At 35.5% G+C, this 24,423-nt stretch overlaps 1 protein-coding gene across 2 annotated transcripts; it reads left to right on the top strand.

The window, feature by feature from the left end:
• The first annotated feature begins 3,022 nt into the window (after nucleotides 1–3,022).
• LOC113492092 (suppressor of cytokine signaling 2-like) lies at nucleotides 3,023–24,340 on the top strand. 2 transcript variants are annotated; one of them, XM_026869392.1, is made up of 4 exons: nucleotides 3,023–3,887; nucleotides 20,737–21,032; nucleotides 21,728–21,873; nucleotides 22,507–24,340. In XM_026869392.1, the coding sequence occupies exons 1-4, from the start codon at nucleotides 3,869–3,871 to the stop codon at nucleotides 22,838–22,840; spliced, it is 795 nt and encodes a 264-aa protein (XP_026725193.1). In that variant the 5' UTR covers nucleotides 3,023–3,868; the 3' UTR covers nucleotides 22,841–24,340. The 2 variants fall into 2 exon arrangements, with proteins under 2 accessions (XP_026725193.1, XP_026725192.1); XM_026869391.1 differs by lacking the exon at nucleotides 3,023–3,887 and adding an exon at nucleotides 18,539–19,475.
• The last annotated feature ends 83 nt before the right edge of the window (nucleotides 24,341–24,423 follow it).

The raw sequence follows: 24,423 nt of genomic DNA, 5'->3' as shown, positions 1-24,423 counted from the left end.
TCTGTTCATATATATTATGATTGTGTATATATAAAGCTTTTAGAATGGCCACTTATCCGGAAACTAAAACTTGTAAAATGGCGCTATTTATGTTTATAATACAGACTAACAGACCAGTCAGAGCTGCGACGTTATAATAACAACAGATGGTGCAGATAACAAGAAGTCCTAAACCGGGTCAGGCTGTTACCGACACTTGGTTTCCAAGAACCGTCGGCAGACACGCTTTCCTCTTTCTTTCTAGCGATCAGATTAAATTAGCAAATTGGCTGCGGCGTAAACAAAAACATGGTTTTCCCGCGATACTCGAGCTATAAACGTCTTAAAAGTGTGGCGTATTTTTACGAACGTTTCGTTCAGAAACATTCAACGAAAATTTCTTTGAAATGTTTTGCATGGTATTTCGCACGTGCTTTTATTCTTTAAATTCATTAGGTATGCGTGGCGCGTAGCTAATCCTGGCCAGGAACTTTAAGGCGATTGCTATCGAAACAGACACCTTCGCAGAACGGCCTGTATCGTAGAGTACGAGGATAAATAATAAAACGGATTTGATGCAAGCTAAAAGCGAAATAAATAGACAACAGACTAAAGTCTAAACCAGTCTGTTACATCAATTCAGGGGCTGGGAGAAGAACGTTGAAAAATAGTGGATTGGAATCCACTAAATTTCAACGTCTCGTCGAACCCAGCGCTGTTCAATTCAATAAGTATGACAAAACTCTTCGGCACTATTTTTGACTAATCGAAGCTGAAAGTCTCAAAAAGAAATTGGCAAGATTGGTTAGTCTTGCCTTTTTGTCACATTAATCTGTGTTTGTAGAGTAATTAGTATTGACGACCTCCGTGGTCGAGTGGCGTACGCACCGGTTTCAAGGTGTCGCTAGCTCTGAGGTCCCGGGTTCGATCCCCGGTCGGGTCAATGTAAAAATTCACATTTCTACATTGTCTTGGGTCTGGGTGTTTGTGGTACCTTCGTTGTATCTGAATTCCATAACACAAGTGCTTTAGCAACTTACTTTGGGTTCAGAACAATGTATGTGATGTTGTCCGAATTTATTAAAAATTAGTATATCTTGTTAGAAGCAGCATATCAAAGAAATGAATTAAGTTTTCTTAATGTTCCAAAATAAATAAGTAACATTAAAAGAAGAAACAACCAGCACGAGTGCATTACAAGTTGTGTTAAGAACGTTTTTGTGTATGTTTAAATAACTTTTTCTACTTTTATTGTTTTTCTACATGTTTTTTATTTCCGAAAGGAAATTGTTATAGATTTGAATAAATGTAGGACATTCATAAATACTGTTTTAAAATATAAAAGGTACTTATTAGGTCCTCAGAATCAAAGCAGTCTGCGTGAGTGAAATGTGATTGATTATGCCAACAAGATGGACTCATTAAGCATGAAACCAGTGTCGTGGCGCTACTAGCCTATGTCCAGCAGTCAACTTTGACAAGCTGAATTGATTGATTGAAGCTTGAAACACCAAAACCTTTTGTTTATGATCAGAACTAGAATTATTGACGAGATATAGCGATGTTCATCGACACACACACGTGCGCAACATCTGTCAACAATGTACATTCACTAGCAAAAGTTTGTTTGAAATGTGGTTGGAACATATTAACGCAATAAAGGACAGAAGCCAAATTAAATATTAGGCCCAAAGTATTGTTTGCTAAAAATTAAGCTGACTTTAAAAAGTCGGCACTGAAAAGGGAAAAATCACAAATTGTATTAGCACAAATTATTATAGAAAATTTAACGATAAGCATGTTTGAATTTTTGGTGTTTCAGGCTTTGACACCGAAATCATTAAGTAACTAGCTGATAATATTGATATTATTTATGGGACCAAACGTAGACAGCTATTTTGCAAGGAACCAAATAATGAAATACGTAGTCTCGGAAAAATCGTAAATACAAAAATCTGATATTTTGTGAAGTCTGTTAAAAACAAAGAATTATTTTTTGGCCTTTCGATAAAAAATGCTACCAGGAAACCTGTTCTCGAATTCAGGGACATAAGATAAAACGGCGAAGATTAAGATAGAAAACGCTTGGAGTTATTCATATCTTACATTTGATAATGATGAGATATTTTGGATTAGTCATTGCCAGTAATAGACAGTATTAGAAGTTGTATAGAGCAAATTATGTACATTACTAAGACCAATGTGAAAGGAACTCTGCCCATCTGTAACTTTAACGAGTCTAATTAAATTTGGTGTATAATAAACGAATTTTCGCGACGAAAAAGATCATCTCGTTCATGAAAATGATCATTGAAGGCAAAATCTTCTTCTTTATCTGTGCAAAATCATTTTTGTCGTCGCCTGTACATACCGCAAAGAGCGCTTGTTCGCAGAAGCGTGGCGCATGTCACACGCATCGCCTTTCGAGGAATGCTCGACCATCTTCAGTTTTATTGATTACTTGCCCTACTAGGGAGACGAAATCACCCATTGTTATGACAATAATAATATCATTCAAATCTCATTCGTTCATTTTATTGATGAACTACCTAAAAGAAGCAGATGCAACAGATTTTTTTTTGGGAAATAAATCATTTGACATCTCAAGTCCATCCCAGTAAGTGTTGTTTTTCAGAGAGCGATCACACAGATACATAAACTATAAACATACGGCAAAAATGGTATCTTTTAAGTAGTTCTGCGAGATAAATTAATATCCGTGTCTATCGAATAAAAAACAGCCTTTTTAAAAAACAGTCAATATATCTGGCGGTATATGGATGTTTTGTTGTTTGTCATGATATCTTTTAAGTATTTTTCAACCAATTGACCTTTATTGATATCGCAAAATTGAATTAGCATTATTTTAGTATCCTTAGAATGATGGATTATCCCGTATATCTTTTTGGTTGAAACTGCTCGCCGCCAAATAATGCTCAGAGGGCTAGAAAATAATATTAGTAAAACTTGAATTTGACCCGGCTACAGCAATTTTCTAAATTGATTACATTTCAATACCTTTAAAAAGTACCTGAAATCCGAATTAGGCGCTGGGTGTGTTTGTCGACAAAAAATAGACCAAGAAGTGAATGAACTTTTCAACGTATAATACCACTACGTCTGGTAAAGGTAGGGGCCGGCTCGCGTTCTGATTGATGGTTAGAAAGATACAAGTTACCTAATTTAACGTCGCGGGCCGGTCATCGGGGTCAACAGTACTCGCTGCACGAATCACAAGGTTCTCCGAGGAGGTGGCGTGCTCGGCCAGTGCCATACGCGCAAGCCTTGGACGGAAGACCATAAGTTGTATAAATTAGTGACAATGGCTTGAGTTATTTCGTGGAAGTGCCAAGGTTTGTAGTTCTGGGAAGCGGTGGCTCGCCGGCAAGTACGCTCGGTGCGGGCTCGGTCTCGGTCGCACATTCACATGGTCCCCCCCGCCGAGCCGCGCGCACCGCCCGCCACGCGTGTTTACCTAACTAGCATCGGTGCGCGCCGCGTGCCGGCTCCGCCGCTCGTCAGTACGGTTTTGTACACGAAAGAGGATTGTCACGCCGGGGCGAGCCACCTCGCCGAACTTTCACCTCCTGCCGCGATATCGTTATCTGTGATATACACCGTTCAGTGAAATTGAATGTGCGCGTACTTAGAAAGCGTTTCTGTTGAGGTACGCGGACGGACCGCGTCAGCGACATCGATTTCTGCAAATTAATTTCTCCAGTGCTGTCGGTTTCTACGAAACTGCTTATAAAGAGTTTTACTGAGAAGCGAAACGACCGTAAAGTGGATTTGAGGAAATATAAGTAATTATAAGTGGGCCTTTGTGTTTCCGTGTTTGTTGTTATCTAAGGCGTTAACATTGGATCCCCACCGACCACAAACACCTCCAATGGTGGTCAAACTACCAGGTGAGAATTTCAAAATTGAAATAAGTTTCAAATTTCTTATTGTTATTTATAGTCAATATGTATCTTCTAAAATTAATATTGTTTACGAGTGAAAAACACGTGCTGCGTGCAAAGAACTACAAAAATATCGCGCGGCGCCAGCTGTTATCTTTATCACTCGGTCTTCGGGGTCAATGCGTTCTGGATGATAAAACTGTAGATTATGTTAATGAATGACGTAATCAACGAATATTTATACAAATGTTTTTTCATGCTTGCTATTTTGCGTTCATAATTAACTGTTTACTTTGAAACTATTGCAAACAACAATCTCATTATCACAACTATTCAAAACTTCGACTTGTTGAACAATTGTTTTAAAGAGTTGGAGGAATTACTGCAATTATTTATTCGATTACAATGCAGATGAGACAAATTTATTTATTAAAAAAAACATCTGAAAATGTTGTTTCATGTCATTTGTTGATATGCTTAGTTGATTATGCAATATTACTTGCAATCGTGTTTACAACTGGGTTAGGAATTTAATCGATATTAATTACAGCTACTTCATAGCTACGTAACGTTATGCAGTAGGAAATGTAATAAATAAAATGAATGTTTATGCACAAGCGTGCTGACTGTGTAAATGACACCTCGCTAGGCGGATCACTTCATTTGAAAACAATTATCGTGCTCGCACGCAACGATATAACGTTTCCTTAGAATATTGAACAAGCACCTACTTGATTAGGCAAATTATTTATTTTATTAACTGAATATACACGGAACTATTATGCGTACAGACAATTGTTTCAGTTTGTTAAAGCGAAGCCCATTAATTAATTAATGCCACTAATCACCCATTCATCAAATAACAAGAACAGTACAAATTGCTTTCAAGAAATATTGTAATGTCTTCGGGAAAAAGCATTTTGCTAATAGTCTTCTCTCTATGAAGCAATTAGTTTTTCATTTCACAAATCTCTTTTGTATAAAAAGTTGGTTAAACTCGTTATTTTATAGATATACTGATGGATATTTCCCTTGTATGGGTTTCATATGTCTGGTACTAAGTTACGAGTCCGCTTCCATTGGAAGCACTTAGTTCAAATCAATGTTATTGTTAACAAACTCATTGTCCACGCTTTACCGGGAACATCACACTGGTAAATCGTTTTCAGGGAATGGCTGAGGCCTTTGTTTATCCTTAAAGGGAGACAATGTATTTTTTGTTATTATGTTAGCGATAAAAGGAGCCGAGTCTATTGTAAGCGTTTAATGTACTGTAACGTTGATAGGATTCGTAGAAACACTTTAAGTGTCTTTGATCGAAAAGCTGAACATTAAAATTTGTTGATTACCTTACATTTCTAAACGGCTAAGGCATTGTCCAGGCATTGTCCTCAGTTTTCTTAAAACTATTTCGACAGTGACATCTTAGATTGCTCTAGGTACAATTTAAAAAAATGTGCAGGAACAAAAATACGTTTGGTTCCACCAAAACATAATGAAAGAGGTATTTCATTAAGTTGTGTATTGAATTAAGGTAAAAATACGTGATTGTATTGGGTGAATAGTTTAGAGCTCAATGACCTTGGAAGAATCTACCTAGATTATCGCGGAGACTGTAGCGACAAACACAAACAACAGAATGTTTATTTTATTATATTATCTTGAAAAAGTGTAGGTAGGTATTACGTCAATTAAATATAAAAAAGAACAGATATCTTGGCAACTGGTTTTAAACTTTATTTAACATCTAAAAAGATAATAATCCGTCGAGACGAATAATAGGCTGTTAATTTGATTATTAACGTAAATAAGCGCGAAATTGAAACATGGATAGTTTGAAACACAATTCGCCGGTTACTTGACCCTGTAGCATCAGCGCTTAAGTACGTTAACAATCAAATAAATAGATTATAATAATTGTGGAAGAAATTCAATAAATAATAATAAGATGGTACGGGAAGTACGATTGCTGCTATTTTATTTAATATCCTCCACTGATGTCATAGAACGATGGTTCATTAATTATTTCCATTTATATAATCTCTGCTTTATCAATGTTTTTGAATAGTTGCAAGAGGAAAGAGACTAATTAATTAGGTGTATTATACTATGCTATTATTACCATGTGAGTATGCAAATGTATGAATTAATTAAAACAATATTGGTTGTAGTATTGTATGTTTTTCACTTCTTCTGTCCGGTCATGTTTAAAATACGTCATGAATTACATTTTCGTATGCCGATAATAAATTGGATCTGTATGTTGACAAGGCATCTCAGAAATGTATTGGCTTTTTTCATCATTAAAATATCATCATGTACACATGTTTTTTCTCATATATTCACGAAAAATGTAGACAATATACAACAGATTTAATTGACGTTTTTAAATATATCACACACAAGAAGAAATAACTTAAAGGGGTGGTATCAATAGCCACACTAGAAAAATGTGTGAAACAACGATAAAAGGCAACCTTTACTCTTCAATGGGACAGCTCATAACAAAGAAAAATAACATTAGGTCCTGACTACGATTATTTTGAAATAGATTGTGTTCTACGAAACTTTGATTTCACTCGTATTTACAGTTTCAAAGAAACAATTATCAATATTCAATATGTTCTACATTTAAGCCCGATTTCTAAAACTAGATAACAACTATATGATCGTTATCCTAGCTTTGTTAATGCTTGAAAAATGAAAATCATTTACATAAGCCGGTTAAAACATGTATCTACAAACAGATAAATGCCGAAGGTAGGTAGGTATATAATTCAATTCGATTTGTGCTATCGGGAAATTCGTAAACAATAGAACGTGTATGTACAGTTTACATGATATGAAAAAGAGAAAATGTTGTTTTACTTGGGAGAGTTACTACTAGGAAAATGTGAGTTCTCTGGAATCGTTGCGCGGACGGAACAAGGTGGGATGGCAGCGCGGGCGCAGGTATGCGTGTTCTCAGAACGCGCCGCGTCCGTTTTTGCTCCTTTTTCGATTCGAGTTTACCAAGAATCGAATGGCCCGGTGGCGGGCCTACTCGGAACTCGTAATTAATCCTTGGAAGCCTCCGACCCAAGGGTTGTTATGAGAAATCGCCAGCATTATGACTTCATTTTTTATTTATTTTTTGCATTGTCTCATTTTGAAAATTGTATACGGGTTATTGTTCGCAGAAGAACCGACAATGCCATGCACACCATTATGCATGGATATTAAATTTTATGCAGTGTTCGCCTCTGACCTCAGGCTCTTAGGAAACATCAAACTTATTCATCTGATGTTCCAAGAAATTATTAATTATTGATTTATGCATGATTTTATAACCTCGAGAAATAATAATAGTTATGAATATTGATATAAAAACAGCATTACCGCAGATATACCGCAAATCGTACTATAATTTTAATAAAAGTTCTCGCCATTTACCACTGTAGCCATAGCTGCACGAAACTTCTTTTCTTCATAAAGCTTTAGCACTTCTAATTTGAAATGTTCTACATTTAGGTATCCTATTTCATATCAAAAGGATAAGGAAATATACATCAGCCAAAGAACACACATCAACTAACATAAATAAGCCTACAAAATTGTCTTTCAACCTCTTGAATTTAAAAACCAGTGCGTCCAATCCACATCCAATTCGCCTCGCACCGTGGACATCGCTTGTTTTGTTGGCCTAGGACTGACTAAAGCAAAACGAAGCAAAAAGATACAGTCGTTTGCACCGCTTTCCCAGAAAAGCGGGTAGTTTAAATTTCAATGGCGGACTACTGCGAACCCACTCGACAGTTTCGTCTAACGAACTGATTGAAATACTGCTTTGATCTGCGCTTCGGTCACACAAAATCAGCCTCTATATTGTGCATATTTAAAGCACTATATTGAATCTATCTCAGCGTGCGATTTAATTTACTGTTTTGCCTTTGAGCAGAGATTCGTTCGTCCTTGTGTCAGTTTTAAAAATTGTTGGAAATCCTTTTGGATTAAACATGTGTATCCGTTTCTGAATAAATTCATATTTAGATAGATAATGCGCTTCAAATTACGTTTCTCGACAAGATCCTGTTTGTAGAAAATGTATTAAATAAATACATTTCTATAAATAAGGTGAAGGCAAACGATTAGGTCACCTCTAAGGTTTCAACTATTCCGTTTCTGCATGCATGGCGTGAAGTCACGTCATTATAGAACTACATGGCATGCGTTTCATATATGAATGAAGCAAGTCAGTGTTTACTGACGACTAACATTCATTAAAATGAGTATAAAATAGACTTTTATAGATTGATTTATTTATGTTGTTCTTGGTTGGAATTTTCAAGGCAAAAAAAAAGAAGTTCAAATGAAAAGAAACGTCAAAGGAAAGTTCGTAACGCCATAACCTGTTTTACAAGTTCACAGTAGGAAACCCCTTTCACTCGGAAACGGGTCTGGGCTCGGGATAAAAATAGACACTCTCATTTACAGATTACACAACGGCTAATTGACTGGCCATAAATCGGAGCTTCTATATAGGACCGCGTATAACGGAACGCGTCTATTTTAAAAATCGAAACTGCCAAGGGTCGACGTTCCGGGAACCGCGGCGCAGCGCCGAACCGACCGGTCGGCAAGTTCTCGGAACACGCGAAGGTTGCTCAGCTAAACTCTTACATTGCATCCAAATGGTTATTGCCAAAGTCTTTTACGTTTGTTGTTCGATGAGCGTCAGCAATGTGTAGAGCTTTTATAGCACGCTATCAATTACGTGATTGAGGCCACCTCGAACGTTTCAGAGCAAGCGATCACTCACGTTTATCAAAAATTACTTGATGCACGTTTTGTATATCTGAGATCGTGAAATAACTTTCTACGGAGGGTCATTAAGAAATTCCTTGTGTTACTCGACTGAGCCGTGTGCCGTGAGTCTTGATGGAAATCAGCGGCAGACGCGGGCTCGGCGTCGCCGTGCTCTTGTCTCGATGTCAAAGGCCAGGAGCACAGAAAAAAAAAGCGTTATTGCGGACAGATTACATTAATCTTATTTTAATTTTAATATGAAAAGAAATATACGTTTCATAAATATTACCGATACTTGTAAATACATTTAACTCACGTCCCACTTTTCCCTTCACACACCAATTTATATCACATTGCCAGCTTTGTTGATCTCACTAAAATGTGAAAGATGAGCGTTCATATGTATTTCGTCAGACCGCACTTCAACCGACCGTTTTCAATATCAGCTGTAACCAAAAATATGTATAATGTTTGTGTTATTTATAGCCGTTAGAAGTTACGCTTCCGAGAACATCGTGTGGGAACGCATTTGATATAACGAGCTATACTATAATCCAATATAACATTATAGGTACCCTACATTCATATCGGTTAAATTGTTCTGTTTATCACTGTAGTTCCTGTTAATGATATAAAATATTAACTGTACAATGTAAGCAGAAGTTAAAACGGTTTTAAATTGCCGAGTAAAACACCATTATTCTTGAAACAGGAAGGCGTCAGTTCAGTTGTGCCAAAAAGTAAAGAACCAGAAAATGCTAGCGTGTCGGCGAAAACATATTTTATGTTGGAATTGTTTTGGATCGCTTTATGTTACTCATTGAGTTTTGTACAAAATAAAGACGTTCGTTTGTGAGAAATATATCGCACAATCATGAATGTTATGGAATGTTTTTACATGTTTATCAAACCGCGAATCGATATCAAGCATTAGTGCAATGTAATACAACACCCTGTGGAACTTATCATTTATCGCTGTTTTTTCTAGTTGCTCAAACCTACAACAATCAAATATGTTCAGCTGAATATTAAACGAAACTAAAGAACTCAAAATTGTGATGAAAAAATGATATTTTAATGCCCGGTACAACCGGTAAATAAGCTAAATAATATATTCATAGATTCAAACTTCATCAAGAGCTGGCTGCCATAATCTGAATAATAATAGATGAATAGAGAAATATAGGTAGTAATAAATAACAGACATAGCCGTACATGTTCCCGTTACAGCTATTGAAATATAAACTAAAAGCGGTCATTTTACAAAGTCAATTAGCAGTAAATATTGTGTATAAGCGACTTAGCTAGGCACCGGAGCTGGGAACAAGATCTTCTAGTTATTATGTTTCTAAAGATAAGAATGTTTATGAACGTTGTTTGAAACTTGAAATGTTTGAAGAGAATTTTAGAATTTATCAAGTATTTTATCGCGACTTCTTTATGAAAATTTATGAAGTTTTATTCAATTTTGAACTCCACAATCGTTCAAAACATCGAGCCATCAATAAGAAGTATTAGAAATTGTTAATAAATGAGAACAGGCTCTCCGAGCTATTACAGTAAGTATAAAAACGTTTGGTATACATAGCACATAGACAGATAAAACCAAAGTATGATTTGGCATCAATATTGATTCTAGTGTTTCATTGAATACAAAGCTTTTCGTTTGCTGGATTATTTAAAATGTCCCTTTTTTTATAAAAATAGAACTTGTTTCTCCATTAGTAACGAAATTATAATTTGCTTTAAATTGTCAATGTAACAGAAAGTTAGTGCGTGACTTATCAATACAAAAGAGAATTTAATGTATAGAAATAAACAGTTTGAAGTCGTGTGGTTATAAACGTTTTTTTCGGAGTTATGAGATAGTATTCGAAAGTGAGGTTCTTTACCTATTTGCTATTCCGCACCTTTGATGTGGATAACATAATGTTTTGGATTTCCTTTTAATTGGCAACATTTGTAAACACTGGCACAATAACATCTTCAGTTAGAACAGTAAAAAAGTCCGTGCAGATTATTTCTTCATTTAAATTGGGCTTACATTATATACCAAATAAAAACATCTTTTTAATTTAGGTCTGACTGAGTTATTGGTGCACCTACGTTTTTCACGGAATATTTACAAGTAAACTCTAATTGAACATTCCACATACGTCCTGTCTGCACATGTTGTCATGTCACATTATCGCGATTTTTAAATTAAATTTTTCGCCGTGTATTAACATGCTTCTACGTATTCTGAGAAAGTATTTATACTTTATATTACAAGGTCGAAGTATAAATAAAATGAAGAACACTCGCGCCAACCTTACCCCCGCGATGACTCAGTTTTACCTGTGTATGGACGAGGGCTAGGTTATTTCTAGAGAACCGCGATAATTTTAACGTTGTGACACACCCGTTCCTAGTATTGTTACCAAATTGCCAGCCACATTCTAATTCTTATTAAGTTGCCGTGGCAATTTGAATGCCATAGTCACAAGAAAACATAATTATTTTAATTATTATGTCCTTATTTCTGTGGTAGAAGAAAAATAAAATATTATTGTTAGCAACACCGAGGAATTCCAAAAGGAGAACACGTAACGAACACAATTAGCGCTTCCAATATGCACGATGACGACAGGAAGTTAGTCTTCACACCAGTCTTTGTCACCTCAACGCGATGTGACAATATTATATTTTTCACATTCCAACTTCGTCTCCGCTATCCCTGTTATGAATTATGCACAATTCGTCGGATCCAACGTAAAGCCCGGGTTTTCTGTGAAAGTCTTTTATCCTAGTTTCATCTTTATTTCACTGTGCCTTTATTTGTGCTCAGCATACTAATTCGTATAAAATAAACTACTTTTCTATGATTTAGACATGTAATAGCAAGTTTACACGTATTTGTTTCTCATGAAAATATAAACCTTTTATTGTATTTAAAAATAAAAAAGCTTCAATAATGAGAGGTGCCAGGCTAAATGCATGAGAATCGTCGAGACCATATTTACTTCAATGACTCAGTGCTGACTCGCATAAAACAAAAGCAATTAAGAATAGCTGCACGTATACAAATCGCCTTGATACGATATAATCAGAGGCCGAGATAAATAAATGGCAAAAATGTACTAAGATGACTTAAGTAAATCGATCATGTACATTATTGACGACAAAAGTCTATTGTTCATCAGACTTATTTGAAAAGAGCTCTCTCATTACGTTTCCGAACTAAATTGTTGCGACAAAATTCAATGTTGTCAGTTGATAAATCACCAATCAGTTACCAGATCAAAAATCAACACAATTATTTTTGGTTTTGTTCAGGCAACTTTAAATAGCTTAGTAGCTAAGCTAAGCTAAATAGCTTTAAGTAGCAGAAGTACTTATGAATTAGCGTTGACGTGCAAATGTTGAGCAATATTAAGACAGAATTAAATGGGCGCTATGCTATATTCTAGCTATGAACTAAGACTTAAAACTCTCAGCCAATAAATGTGCATACAATTCTAACTGCTAAAGGTGTTTCACCGTCAATCTGTTTCACTTACTATTTTCATTTGTTTCCATTAAAATGATTAATGTGTGTGTTGTATCACAATTAATGTCCTGTCTTCTGCGCATGTTGTCATTGCATGTGTACACACGTCGCACGTTTGTTTGTTGCCGACGTCACAATGGTTTGACAAAACGAAAACAATGTAGCTAGCGTGGGTTGATAAAATAATGAATATGGTAATTAATATTCATAATTTCGTCATCAAACAGGTGAATATTGAACGTGGTTCTTTGAAATTCAGTTCAGTGATACCATTTCAGAATAATTGTTGTTCCCTTGATTATATGCTACTGGCCTACGGAAAGACAAAAGGAATTGGAGAAATTAAGTTCGGTGTATTTATTCACCGTTCCTTAATAATATCGGTCTCGGGTTAAATGGTTTATATCAAATAGACGCTAAAGTGCTTCATTTGTACAACAATTTTGTTGTTTGAGGATGGAATTTGGGGTTAAGAGGCAATTGTTTTATTTTTTGAATAGAAGTCATTTTTATACTGCTCCGTACAAAAGAAATCACGACCTTATAAATGGTGGCTTAGTGGATACGGAGATAGAATATTATACTCTTGAATGTAAAACGAGGTTGAACTTTGAACAAGAACTAAATGTTACTAAGAAGTATTACGGAATAAATTCAAAGTTGTTTTAAGTTTATAATATTATCTTCGATAAAATTCTGACGCGTTCTCTAGATAGATAATGGTCAGCTATCAAATTTTCGGCTGAACAGTAGCATTGACTCTTATTTTATTTTTATTACTTTTTAGTTACAACGGCAACAGTAATACAATATCCGTAAATAATTCAACAGGGTAGCTTCAATGGTTCATGGAATACAGGCTGATGAACAAAGAGACAGCGGAGCCCTAGTAATAGTTTTCCGTTTTTACCACTTAGATTGTGAACCCTTAAAATACCTATGTAACTAAGCTAATTATCGAGGAATATTCAATACTATTTCTAAAGAAATCTGTGGATTTCATATCTATTTTATTCTGAAAAGCCAATTTCTTCTGAATAAACGTGAGCAAGCCTCCATGTCCCAGATTTACTTAAAGGTCTCTCGGGAAATCAAGACTTTACTGCGCATCGTGCCCATTCTCCGATATTAAAATTAAACTTTTATTCAAAATATGTGAAACAGAAACAAACATGATTGATTAAAAATGTATAAACCATTTTCTAGTAAATGGTAATTACTAGAATGTGTACATAGCGTAAAATTACGACTAAATGAAAACATCCATATATATCGAGCTAGGGGGCATTGTACAAATGAATCATCTAACTTACTCGTAACATTAATCATTGCTTTTTCAACGTAATAAGAGATAAAGAAAATTATTACTTCACACATACATACACACCTACACAACTACCTACATAGATATCGTAGAGAGTTATTCTGAGAACCGACACCGTCATATAGCTGAGAGTTTCAAGAAAACCTCTTCGTAACGATACTGAGTAGAGGCTGCAGCAGGTAAAGAACGGGCTATTGAACAAGATCTAAGCTCCCTGCTTAATATAAACAAAGGAGTAAGTGTAACTAACAAACTATATCCCTTAACACAAGAGAACACATTATAACATGTAGAAAACCCTTTTGGGAAGCCTGCAAAGTAACAATTTGTAATAATAGATGGAAGCAGAATAAATACAAGAACAACAACAATACCATTTACGAGAAAACAGCGTTTTAACTAGATTCAATTGAACTCAAAGTAAATGTAAGGTTTCCAATCTGGAAACGTATCAATATCACAGAATTCAAGTACTTTCGAATTCGTGACTACTATTCATTTTATTGAGAGGGTTTTACGGGTACTTTAATATTCTTGGTAAATGATAGAAGGGATACGATCAAAATATTACATAGTATTACTTTGTGTTTTAAATGAGAAAACAGATGTTACGTAATTTTCTGATCATAGATTGAGTATTTATACACATTACCAGGAATGTTCGACATATACTTTTACTTTCTCCTTAAAAAACCGTAAATGATATGAATATTGCACCGTTGTGGTAAACTTAACTGTGTGGTATTACTGTATGCTCTTAGAGGCGTTAATGCGGCTAATAACATTAACTTCTCATTAGAATTACTAATCCATGATCGATCATCTGAAACCTATACGGTTTTAACAATGTCTAAAATGTTTCATTTAGACATCGAATATGTATATGTATATGCATAAAACTTGTGTGCGGTGTTTCATAAGGATTACTGATTATAGTATACGTGCAAAACAATATTGAAGTGTAGAAATAGCAAAATTTCCATGAAATGTTGTGTGTGTTAGCCTTCATAGATCTAGTAGAGATGTTTACTGCTTGTTTTTCCTAGAACATCATATTATGGCGCGAACCCATATGAATCTGTACAATAGGTACGCGACGCTGAATACGTAAGACCGACGAAACCCATTGTCTGCCGTAACTTCGCTTGAATTTCGCATCAAAAGTTATAACAATAATCCTTATATTCACTACTGTAAACATTACTCCGTTGAATTAATGCACAGCGTAGACGGAATGTCCTTTTATTTCTATTTCTCTTCTTTATAACCAATGACAATAAAATTTACGAAATACTAATTCCCAATTTATTAATAGCTACCTAAAAATAATTCGGTTAGCTTTAGCGTAACTTCCAGTTGAATTCACAATAAACATTAATTAATTACACAAATACATCCCGTCTTCAATACTAAGAATTATAACAATTACACGGCAAACGACCATGAAATAATACGTATATATTGCTGTAATATTTTTAAAATTCCTAAAAGCTTTCATAGTATACACTACAATGTATCTGCATTCCAATCGTTATTGTCCCCGTTTGTGACGTTACTAGGTGACCTATAAATATAATGGAAAGCTAAAGGGTTGTAGTAATAAATTATCAGTTAAGTGGCAAGGAGTGACGTGTCGTGGTAAAAGTAATAGAGTGAACGTCAATGGCTGTTTAGAAAATAGTTTGTTCAACCTAAATGGTGGTAATTAACGGTCAACGGCCAAGTTACCTACAGCAGTAATTTAGTATGCTACGTTTAAATTATCATTGTTACACGCACCATTTTCAGCATATTAATAGGTAAATACGTTTAATCGGCAAGCGTTTAAGCGAAAACGCAAATATTAACATGCAAATTCAAAACAGAATACTTCATTACCTATTAATTACATTGCGAAATGTTCAGTTTATTATACATATGCTGAAGTGTAGTTTCGGATTTCTCGGGACTCTTTTGCAATGCTAATTGCAACACCAAATTTTCCCAGAAATCGAACATGTGACCTGCCTAAATAGGAACTCTTTTGCGAAATCCAATTTGACGAATGAAAAATAACCTTATTTTCTATATTTTAGGCTGTATCCTTTTTCCACATCCGTTTGTATTTATGCATCACTGAGCAATACCGTTATCAATACTGGGTAGTCCATATAGTTCGCAAACTTAACCGGCATCGTACTTACTTACACAAGTGATAAAGCATTATCGGTATGAATTCTGCGAATATGTTTATTCAGCCCAACTCTTCGCGTCTAATAAAGAAGTACCGAGAACAACGGTATTCACTGTGAAATTGAAATCGGAGTGTGCCAGCCAAGTTCTACGAAACAGTATGACCTCCCTAAATAAATACTTGGTTCGGCATCGATTTTCCATTTTGAATAAGGCGTGTAGTTTGTTCAATTAAACAACTAAAACTATGTTCGTAACACTTACTTTAAAATTAGTTACTGAAAATATACGATTTTAATTTAATTCATCGTATAGACCTAAATAAATTCAATCTATTGTATTTATTCTTTGTTTAAGTACTCGTATATTCAGTTGCGTCCACTACAAAGCTCTTAATCCCGAGGGATATAACGGAACGCCATCTAATAGCACTAAATTGTATAAAATAAATCAACTATATTGGGGAGCCTGTGCTTATTCATTGGTAGCAGCTGCGCGAGTGCGTACGCGCCAATGACAGCCGGCAGATGTTGTGAAAGCAGTCGCAACTCGCAGGTAAGGGATTCCGAGAACGCCCAATATAATCGCACTACGGGGAACTCGCTCTCTATGGCACGCTCGAATGCGAATCGAACACCTGCCTCGTGACGCTTAGGCCCATATGCCTGCAACGGCCCTCCTGTCAAAATGTTGAAGAGGATGTTGATTATTACCATTGTTACATTACACACCCTTTTGTACATGTGAGTACGACACAGCTTGCCACATATGTGGACGGACAAAACTTACGATAATCCTCAAAGATCCCATTAAAATTATGAAGCAAAAATTTTTGACCTGAATGTCCATCCACTTTGTTGTAAAAAGATAAGTAAATAAAGATGCCTAATAGCTTGCTGCACGTCCTGCAGTGAATCATTTTTAAACATTTATAAGAATATTTAGTTTCGGTAAACGGGACGAGACAACGTGTTAATGACATGATTTTATCTTCTCGTGTTTACGAAACGGAAGCTGTTTTTGCTAGTTTTCGTCACCGTTGTAGTGTCGTGTTCTACGCACTTTGTTATACCGCTCTCAGGTAGATTGCATTGTCAGAAAATATTTCGCCATCACAATGGGCAAAATACTATTTAAATCTCAGAAAAGAGCATAACGCAGTCTATAATCTTATTTTTGATTTTACGGCACTCTACAGTACTAAAACATTTCTTTGATTATGTAAACAATAACGTAGTAATATTACTATATATTCATCTGCTGACAAGGTATTAAAGTACCATGTAAGTCGACTAGAAACTTAAGCCAAACAGGAATCTAAGATTTGCATTGCTGATACTACATGAACTTTGCATTACACGGGAACAACATTTGAGATCGTGACGTGTTATAAAAGGTAAAGCCATGCCACAAAACAGGACCCAAGACTTTCCATTACTATCGGTATCTGTTGAATTAAATAATGGAAACCTGCCAACGCAATTCATCAAATTGATCGGTATACGATTTATAAGTTCCCCGTAAGAGGCCACGCAAATATTTTTAGCGGTTACGCTCAAACAATCGTATGGTTCGAAAGTTTACAATGAAAATTCGCGAAAGCCATTCGATTCCACAAACCACAAAAATAAACGCACCACAATAGAAAGTCTCAGAAACCGATAAATTTTACGACAAATCATTACTGCCCGCACTGAACTAGAGAGTTGATTTTAGAATTCCAAGCAGTAGGTGACTTTTAAAAGTTACACACATACGTTTTTCGATAGGTAGTTGTTAGTATTTCTTATTGCGAGTAGAACCACGTAGTAACTCAAAAAAATTTAACATTGGATTGACGTCAGGGTAATGAATGAGAATAGAATGCGAATATAATACGCACTCCCTCCATACCCATATTGCCTGGCGAGTCACTTGAGACCATAGTCACAGACTGTAAAAGTTGCCTAACTTTATGCTACCTATAACGACAACGATTAAAACTTTGAACACTTTGAACTAAAGAAAATACTTCGTGAGTAAGACTGCCGTTGACATGGTTGAACCCGCGAGTCGTGGCGTGGGTTAGCGTTACGTAATATTCTCCGTATTACTGACAGTTATACATAATTTGAATAACTTTAAAGACTTTAACAAAAACTTGTTTGATGATATCACGACTAAGTTCTATGTATCGATCAAAATTAAAACTGTTTTCTGATATAATTTTTTTAATAAAGTGAGCTATGTAGTTATTTCAAAAAATAAAAGGAAAAGCGATTAGATTTTATGAAATTTTGTCTAGGTAAAGTTTATAAACATAAATAAATTATTCTCTAAAACCATTTTAACAATACGTTATATTATTATACAAACGAAAAGGATAACTTACCTGGTTTTTCTAGAGTTAGCTGTAAGGTACCGCAAAACTTTTTAAACACGCCAGTGAAAGTGAAGTTATTAATTCAGTTAACGGCTTGATAGCATGGTATTTGCATAGAAATATTTTATACTGATAAACAAACAATATTTAATGTATCAGAAAATAAAAAATCAGCTATGAGAATCCGAAAAAATCAACGGTATCTGCGACAGCTGTGTAGGTCTGTATATTATGCCTCTCGCAGAAATCATTAAAAAAAACACGCGTGACTAGAGTTGCACGCATCACCATAGTGAATTCGCTTCGGTAACCGGGTCACGCGTTACTGGGAATAGTAATTTAGTAGTCATGAAACATTTTTTTTAATACTTACTGGTTTAATTTTACTTGTTATAAGTATTTTGGCTTTCATTTTTAAGATACTTACCGAACTTTCTAAATGTTTATTTGTCTAATTGTTATTATTGTTTGGATTATCTATATATTATTACAAAGTGAGTGTTCTTAACTAAGTATTTGAATTTGGAGTAAAAAGCTGTTGAAAACAATAATTTTCGCGGTGTAATAATGTCGGAACACCACCAGACTCCTTTTAGATAGCTTGAACGTATCTAGCAATAACATGTTAATGTCTGAAAACAATATAAAAAGCAGTAAAAACTTTATTTTGAGTAACGATTAAAGTAAATTAGTTTTACGGAGAATTGCCTAGCTACACATTACTGAATATAATACAACGTAGATAGCAAATAACTAGATAACTAGTAATTATTGTCGGTGAATGAATTCTAAGAAGGCAGTGAACGTTCGAGTTACGTATCACTGTCTGTTGCTCAGCCTCGTCCACGAATCCCCTCCATTTGTTGAGTCGCCCCCACAGAGTAGCGCTGGCGTCGTGTCGGTTCGGTTGCGTTCGTTGTGCTCGGCGGCGCTCCGCTCATCGCTGAACACTCATTCATTCTGTTGTTACCATTACGCTGGGTAGCACATATAGTTTTGAATTCGTACGATACTAACGATAGTAAGTTTTAAAATCGTTTTTCGGTGTAATGGACTACTCTAATTTTAACGGTTGTGATTGTGACGTTTGAAAATAATGACATGAGTACAAGACATTTGTGTGATTTGATTTGTGAACTTGTAAACAATTCAAAACAGTGTCTAACAAGTAACGAGGAAGCATGTAAACTAAGTCAAAGTTGATGATTTTATATCTAAGATAAAATTGTGGCCACATTTGGATTAGAGACAAAGTGCTGTGTTATTTTTACGTAAACTTTGAATGAATCGTGGCCTTCGGGCATCAGGTGGGTGGCAATCACATCAAGCCACTGTTTAGTGAACAAATGTGCTTAATTGAAAGGCGAGAAACAACAGTTTGTCCTTTAAACATGACATTAGCGGCGAGGTTATCTCCTCAAAGTAAGTTTTTAGTTAAAGCGATAAATAAATTTACCAGTGTTGTATCCATGAACGTAAATAGCGGTTACTGTGTGGAGTTTTGTATAGTATTGAAAGGTTATCAGAATCTTTTTAATCTGAGTGACTATATTTTGAGTTTTCGAGAAACATTTCGGACTTTTATGAAGGTTTTCAATAAGACACTGGTATATCAGTGTTCTTTTATAAGAAATGATTTTAAATAACAGATCCTGTGACCTTACCACTTTCCTTAGGCTCTTCCACTTTACTATTTGTTTGTCCATAGTGTTGCGACACTTTTATTAGCACACTTCACGCAAGTTAACTTATCAGTAGTAGTTCCATATCTAAAAATAGTGTGATAACTGAGCAAACATGTTTTTGTGACAAGCGATAACAGCAGCTGTGTGGTACATAGGAAAAAGCCTTAAGCCTAATTGAACTTGAATAATATCTAAACTAGTTCTAGAATTAATTTAAAAGCATTCTTCATTTAAATTTATTTTCTTGTTTTTAATGGAATTCTTGTCTATGAAATTAAAGGCTGTTAAAACTAAAAAGAAAGAAAAAAAAAGGGGAAAGGGAAAGGGAGGGCTATGCCCAGCAGCGGGAGGATAAAGGCTGTGGATGATAATGATGAAAACTAAAAAATAACTAAGTTTTATTAATACGTAATAAAAGCTGTATTTACATAAGTTTATTATTTCTGTCTGATATTCAACTTTTTATGACTTTTTTATAACCTCTTGTATTTTTATGTTCTTTTTTATTTTTAATAGTCATTAAGATTAATGTGTGGAGACAGATAACACTACTTTTAACTATTCAAACTTATCCTAAAGCAATTATCTAGTTCATTCACTTTTTATGAATGTGGTTTTACTAATGTCCATAGATAAAATTAATGAATGGCTTTACATGCCTTTCAAATTACTTTTTTATGTATTTGAATGAGGAAATGACAAGTACTTATTCTTCATCACTTCTATAAATAGATTTTATCTGTGTTGCTATCTTAAATGTTTTATAAATACTTGTTACTGAATTGTCCTTCCTTTTTCTGCTTAAAACATTAGGCATGTCTTGTTAAGTGATTTGATAAAGTAAAAGCGTATTATAGTATACTATCATTCATGACATTTCAAATTCATTTACTTCACATGAGGTAAATGTATTTTATCAGTGATATAATGTTATCTAACCATATGATGCATCCTATGTTAAACCAAATCATACTTAACGTTTTCCTCGTTTATTCCAGATGCCTGTGTTGAAGTGGCAGTGCCACTAACCAACAGCTGGTCAACGGGTGTAGCATGCTGCCCCAACTGCAGGCACGAACTGCGCGTGTCGCTGGCCCCGAGTGGGGGCAAGTGCCACGCGCCTCACACGCCGCCCTCCTTCACGGTCCAGCCGACGTACTTGCCACACTCCCCCATCACAACACCGCTGTCACCTCTCATACCCTCACCTTATAATGATGAGCTGAGGCGGTTAGCAGACACCCTCAGAGCATTAAGACTATCCGGCTGGTACTATGGCTGTTTGGACTGGCTGGTATGTATTTTGACATATTATTTTTGTGTATGCTGGCGCCATCTCTTATTTTCCTTGTAAACAAGTGTTAGAACAGCCACTTGAACAATAAAGTTTGCCAAATCAAGTATGGTTTATTTGATTTGGCAATCTTTAAGTAAATAAATCTGTTGTTTATATATTTCAAAAATTACGAGATTTAGAAGTTCTTTTATAAGATTGCTTACCTTTATCTTAGTACCTAAACAAATTGAGCATGGTCACAAACAATTGTTGAATGATAATATACCATTGTGTTATAGAGTATTTCAATAAATTGCTGTAACACTAAGTAACAACCAAATTAAGTGATGATGTTTACTTCATAAATAATAAGTTTAATTGGTATATTTCCCATATTCATCATGTACAAAACAATCAACATTAAACCTTGAGTGTCATACAAAATTTTAAAACGAATCATAACATATATTATCATTAACTATATTATTTTAAAGCTTAGCTGTATCTGAACAAGGCTATTTTCTAGGAAATTTTTAAAACAGAATAGAACAAAGCTTGAAACATTCAAACAAAGAATCCAAATGCAAATTCTGCGAATACAATTATTGCCTGAGCAAGTACAAAAATAAATTGGTTGTGATATTCACAAGCTTCTTATCTCTTCGAAACCTACACAATTACAATTATTGAATACAGTTTCTTTTTGTTTCCAGGGTGCTCGAAGTATACTAAAAGATGCGAGTGTTGGAGCATTCGTGATCCGCGACTCAGGCGATAGGAATTTCATATTCTCACTGTCAGTGCAGACAGAGCGAGGCCCCACGTCCGTGAGACTGCACTTCGAACAAGGGTTCTTTAGGTAAGACATAATATATTTCAGGCGACATCCATTACAGCGAAACCCACTGACCTTCTTAATCCTCTTTTGTAATAAACTATGAGTCAGATTCAATAGGATACAATTAATATTCTTAAATACATATTAGTATGTAGTCCGAATCCAAAAAATGGAAAGTCACACTGATGATTCAAGCATTCAATGAATTAATGCAAACAAACACCTCGAATTTATCAAGGCGTTATTACCAGTTTAAATAAAGAGGATGATTAATATATTGCGAGACATCGTTCCACTGTAGGCATAGGTATTCTTATATTCCGGCTACCGATTTTTACGTCACAATAGCGTATTACGATGTTACGTCACGTTTACTGTAATTCCATTTCGTCGCTACGTGTGTTGATGTTGACTCAACGTCTCGCGGTTTTCCTCAAATTCCTTGTATTATGTTTCATTGGAACTTTTTTGGGTACTTGTTACGCTAACCATGACTGACCATTTAGAATACAATGATAAGGTTTTTTAATGCATTTTGTAAAGATTATTTGGTAACCACTTACTGTGTCTGTGGAGCAGGAAAAATATGTAGAATTCAAGCTGTAAGCCTCGTATTGTTGAACAGAGTTGTGATGGTGTATGTATTGTGTGCAGGTTAGACTGCGACCAGCCGCTGGCGAGGTACATGCCGCGCTTCCGCTGCGTGGTGGAGCTGGTGCAGCACTACGCGCGCTCGGGCAGCGCGGCGGGCGCGGGCGCGGGCACGGTGTGGGTGGACCGCGCGGGCTGCCCGCACTCGGCCGTGCTGCTGCGCGCGCCGCGGCGCCAGGCCCCGCCGCCGCTGCTGCACGCCGCGCGCCTGGCCGTGCACCGCGCGCTCGACTCCAACCCGCTCACGCCCAAGCTGTGGCGCGCGCCCAAACACAGACTGCTCCCGCTGCCTTCCACGTTAATAGACTATCTCGGGGAGTACCCCTACTCGATCTAATGCTCTGAACGCTATGTCTAAGTTATTTATTACTCCAATCTGAGCGATGCCTAGTGAAGATATTAGTTTATTGGGGATGGTCGCGAGTGATCATTAAACTCCAACTGATTGTAGTGTGACCCCGCGGCGGGTCGACGTACTGAGCTACAAGTTTCCTAAGGTGGACTTCGTGTTTGCATTATCATAATATTATAATCTTATTTGTACAAATTAATATGCATTGTAATGTCTAGTACAGGTTACTAGCAAGGGCCGGATCCTTTAAATACCGACTAACAAAATAATTTATGAATAGTTAAATTAATAATGTTAACTGTATTATTTGTAAGTATTGAATATGGGACTCAACTTTGGTATTTAGTGAAATGTTTACGCGGATTATTTTTATTAAGCCAATTCTGTGTCTGTATATAAAGATGTTCTGAAAATAACGCAAGACTGATTCCTTGAACTTCAAATAATTTTCATGTAGTAATTGCCTGTATACTTTTCTGTAAAATGTACGTAACTAATCTGTCTCCACGTGTGCAAGCTCGGGCGGCGGCGCGGCCGCTCCCCTGACAATCCCCGCTGATATTATTATTGTATTAAATTGTTCACTAATGCCTTATCTTGTCCATCGTCTTAAAAAGTCATCACATTATATAAGTAATAGAGCTATATTTTTATTTATTTATTTCTCGATTAAGTTAGGATTATTTATCAGCTTACATTATATTTAGTTCTTTCTTGTTCCTATCCATGGTTGGTTTGTAGACACGCATCACTCTGCACGCCACGCCCCGGCACCTCACACAGAGTCTAGGTAGATAACAAAGTGCCATCAAAATGAAACCCGTAATTATTGTAAATTTGTTTTTTCATAAATAATTCAGATTAAAGTATTTTTGAGGCTGAACATGTACATAAATGAAATTTGTTTTGTTTTCTATTTATTTCCTTAGGTAATGAGAAAAATATATAGCGACGTATGTAACCATGTAATGGTTGGTCATGACTTGGTGTCGCGTTATTATGTGTTTTAATGAACTATAACGATTACAATACATGCTCGTTATTCAGTTTCGCGGTACCAAGTCATTATTAGTGTTTGGTGGGAGGTTGGGCTAGTGACGTTCACTAATATAGAATAGACCATGTATGTACCTTGAATAATCTCAATTAGAGTAAATTTAGGCTTCTCACTTTATATACGAATATGTTTTATTAGCCAAATTTCTATTTCAAAAATGACAGAACGCAGTAAGCATGAATATTGTTTTTTTTATAATTAAATTACTTGAGTAAAGTCCTCATTTTGAATTGTAAATTTGTATCCTATTGTTTAATTTCAAATGTAATTATTTTCATACCAATATGTGAGGAGACAGCACCATTTAAGAAGTGTGACATAATAGAAAAGAAACTTGTGTTTTAAATGTTTGTAGACTATGTTTGTAGTAATGTAATGAAAGAACTGCAAATAATTTATATACATAAAGAAAATAACCATTCTGCCTAGTTTTGAATATTTATTTACCCTTTTTATTTCCTAAGTACCAATGATACAACACCAACACGATGCAACTTGTACACTGGACAAC

Source organism: Trichoplusia ni, chromosome 3 (genome assembly GCF_003590095.1).
Source record: "Trichoplusia ni isolate ovarian cell line Hi5 chromosome 3, tn1, whole genome shotgun sequence".
Lineage (NCBI taxonomy): Eukaryota > Metazoa > Arthropoda > Insecta > Lepidoptera > Noctuidae > Trichoplusia > Trichoplusia ni.
This window is presented reverse-complemented; position numbering and strand designations above follow the sequence as displayed.

Bases quoted from the DNA above. Each gene is read 5' to 3' on its own strand.
- LOC113492092 (XM_026869391.1), top strand. From the start codon at position 19,400: ATGTGCTTAATTGAAAGGCGAGAAACAACAGTTTGTCCTTTAAACATG. The intron at 19,476-20,736 runs GTAAGTTTTTAG...CGTTTATTCCAG, and splicing joins GGCGAGGTTATCTCCTCAAA to ATGCCTGTGTTGAAGTGGCA. The intron at 21,033-21,727 runs GTATGTATTTTG...TTTTGTTTCCAG, and splicing joins ATGGCTGTTTGGACTGGCTG to GGTGCTCGAAGTATACTAAA.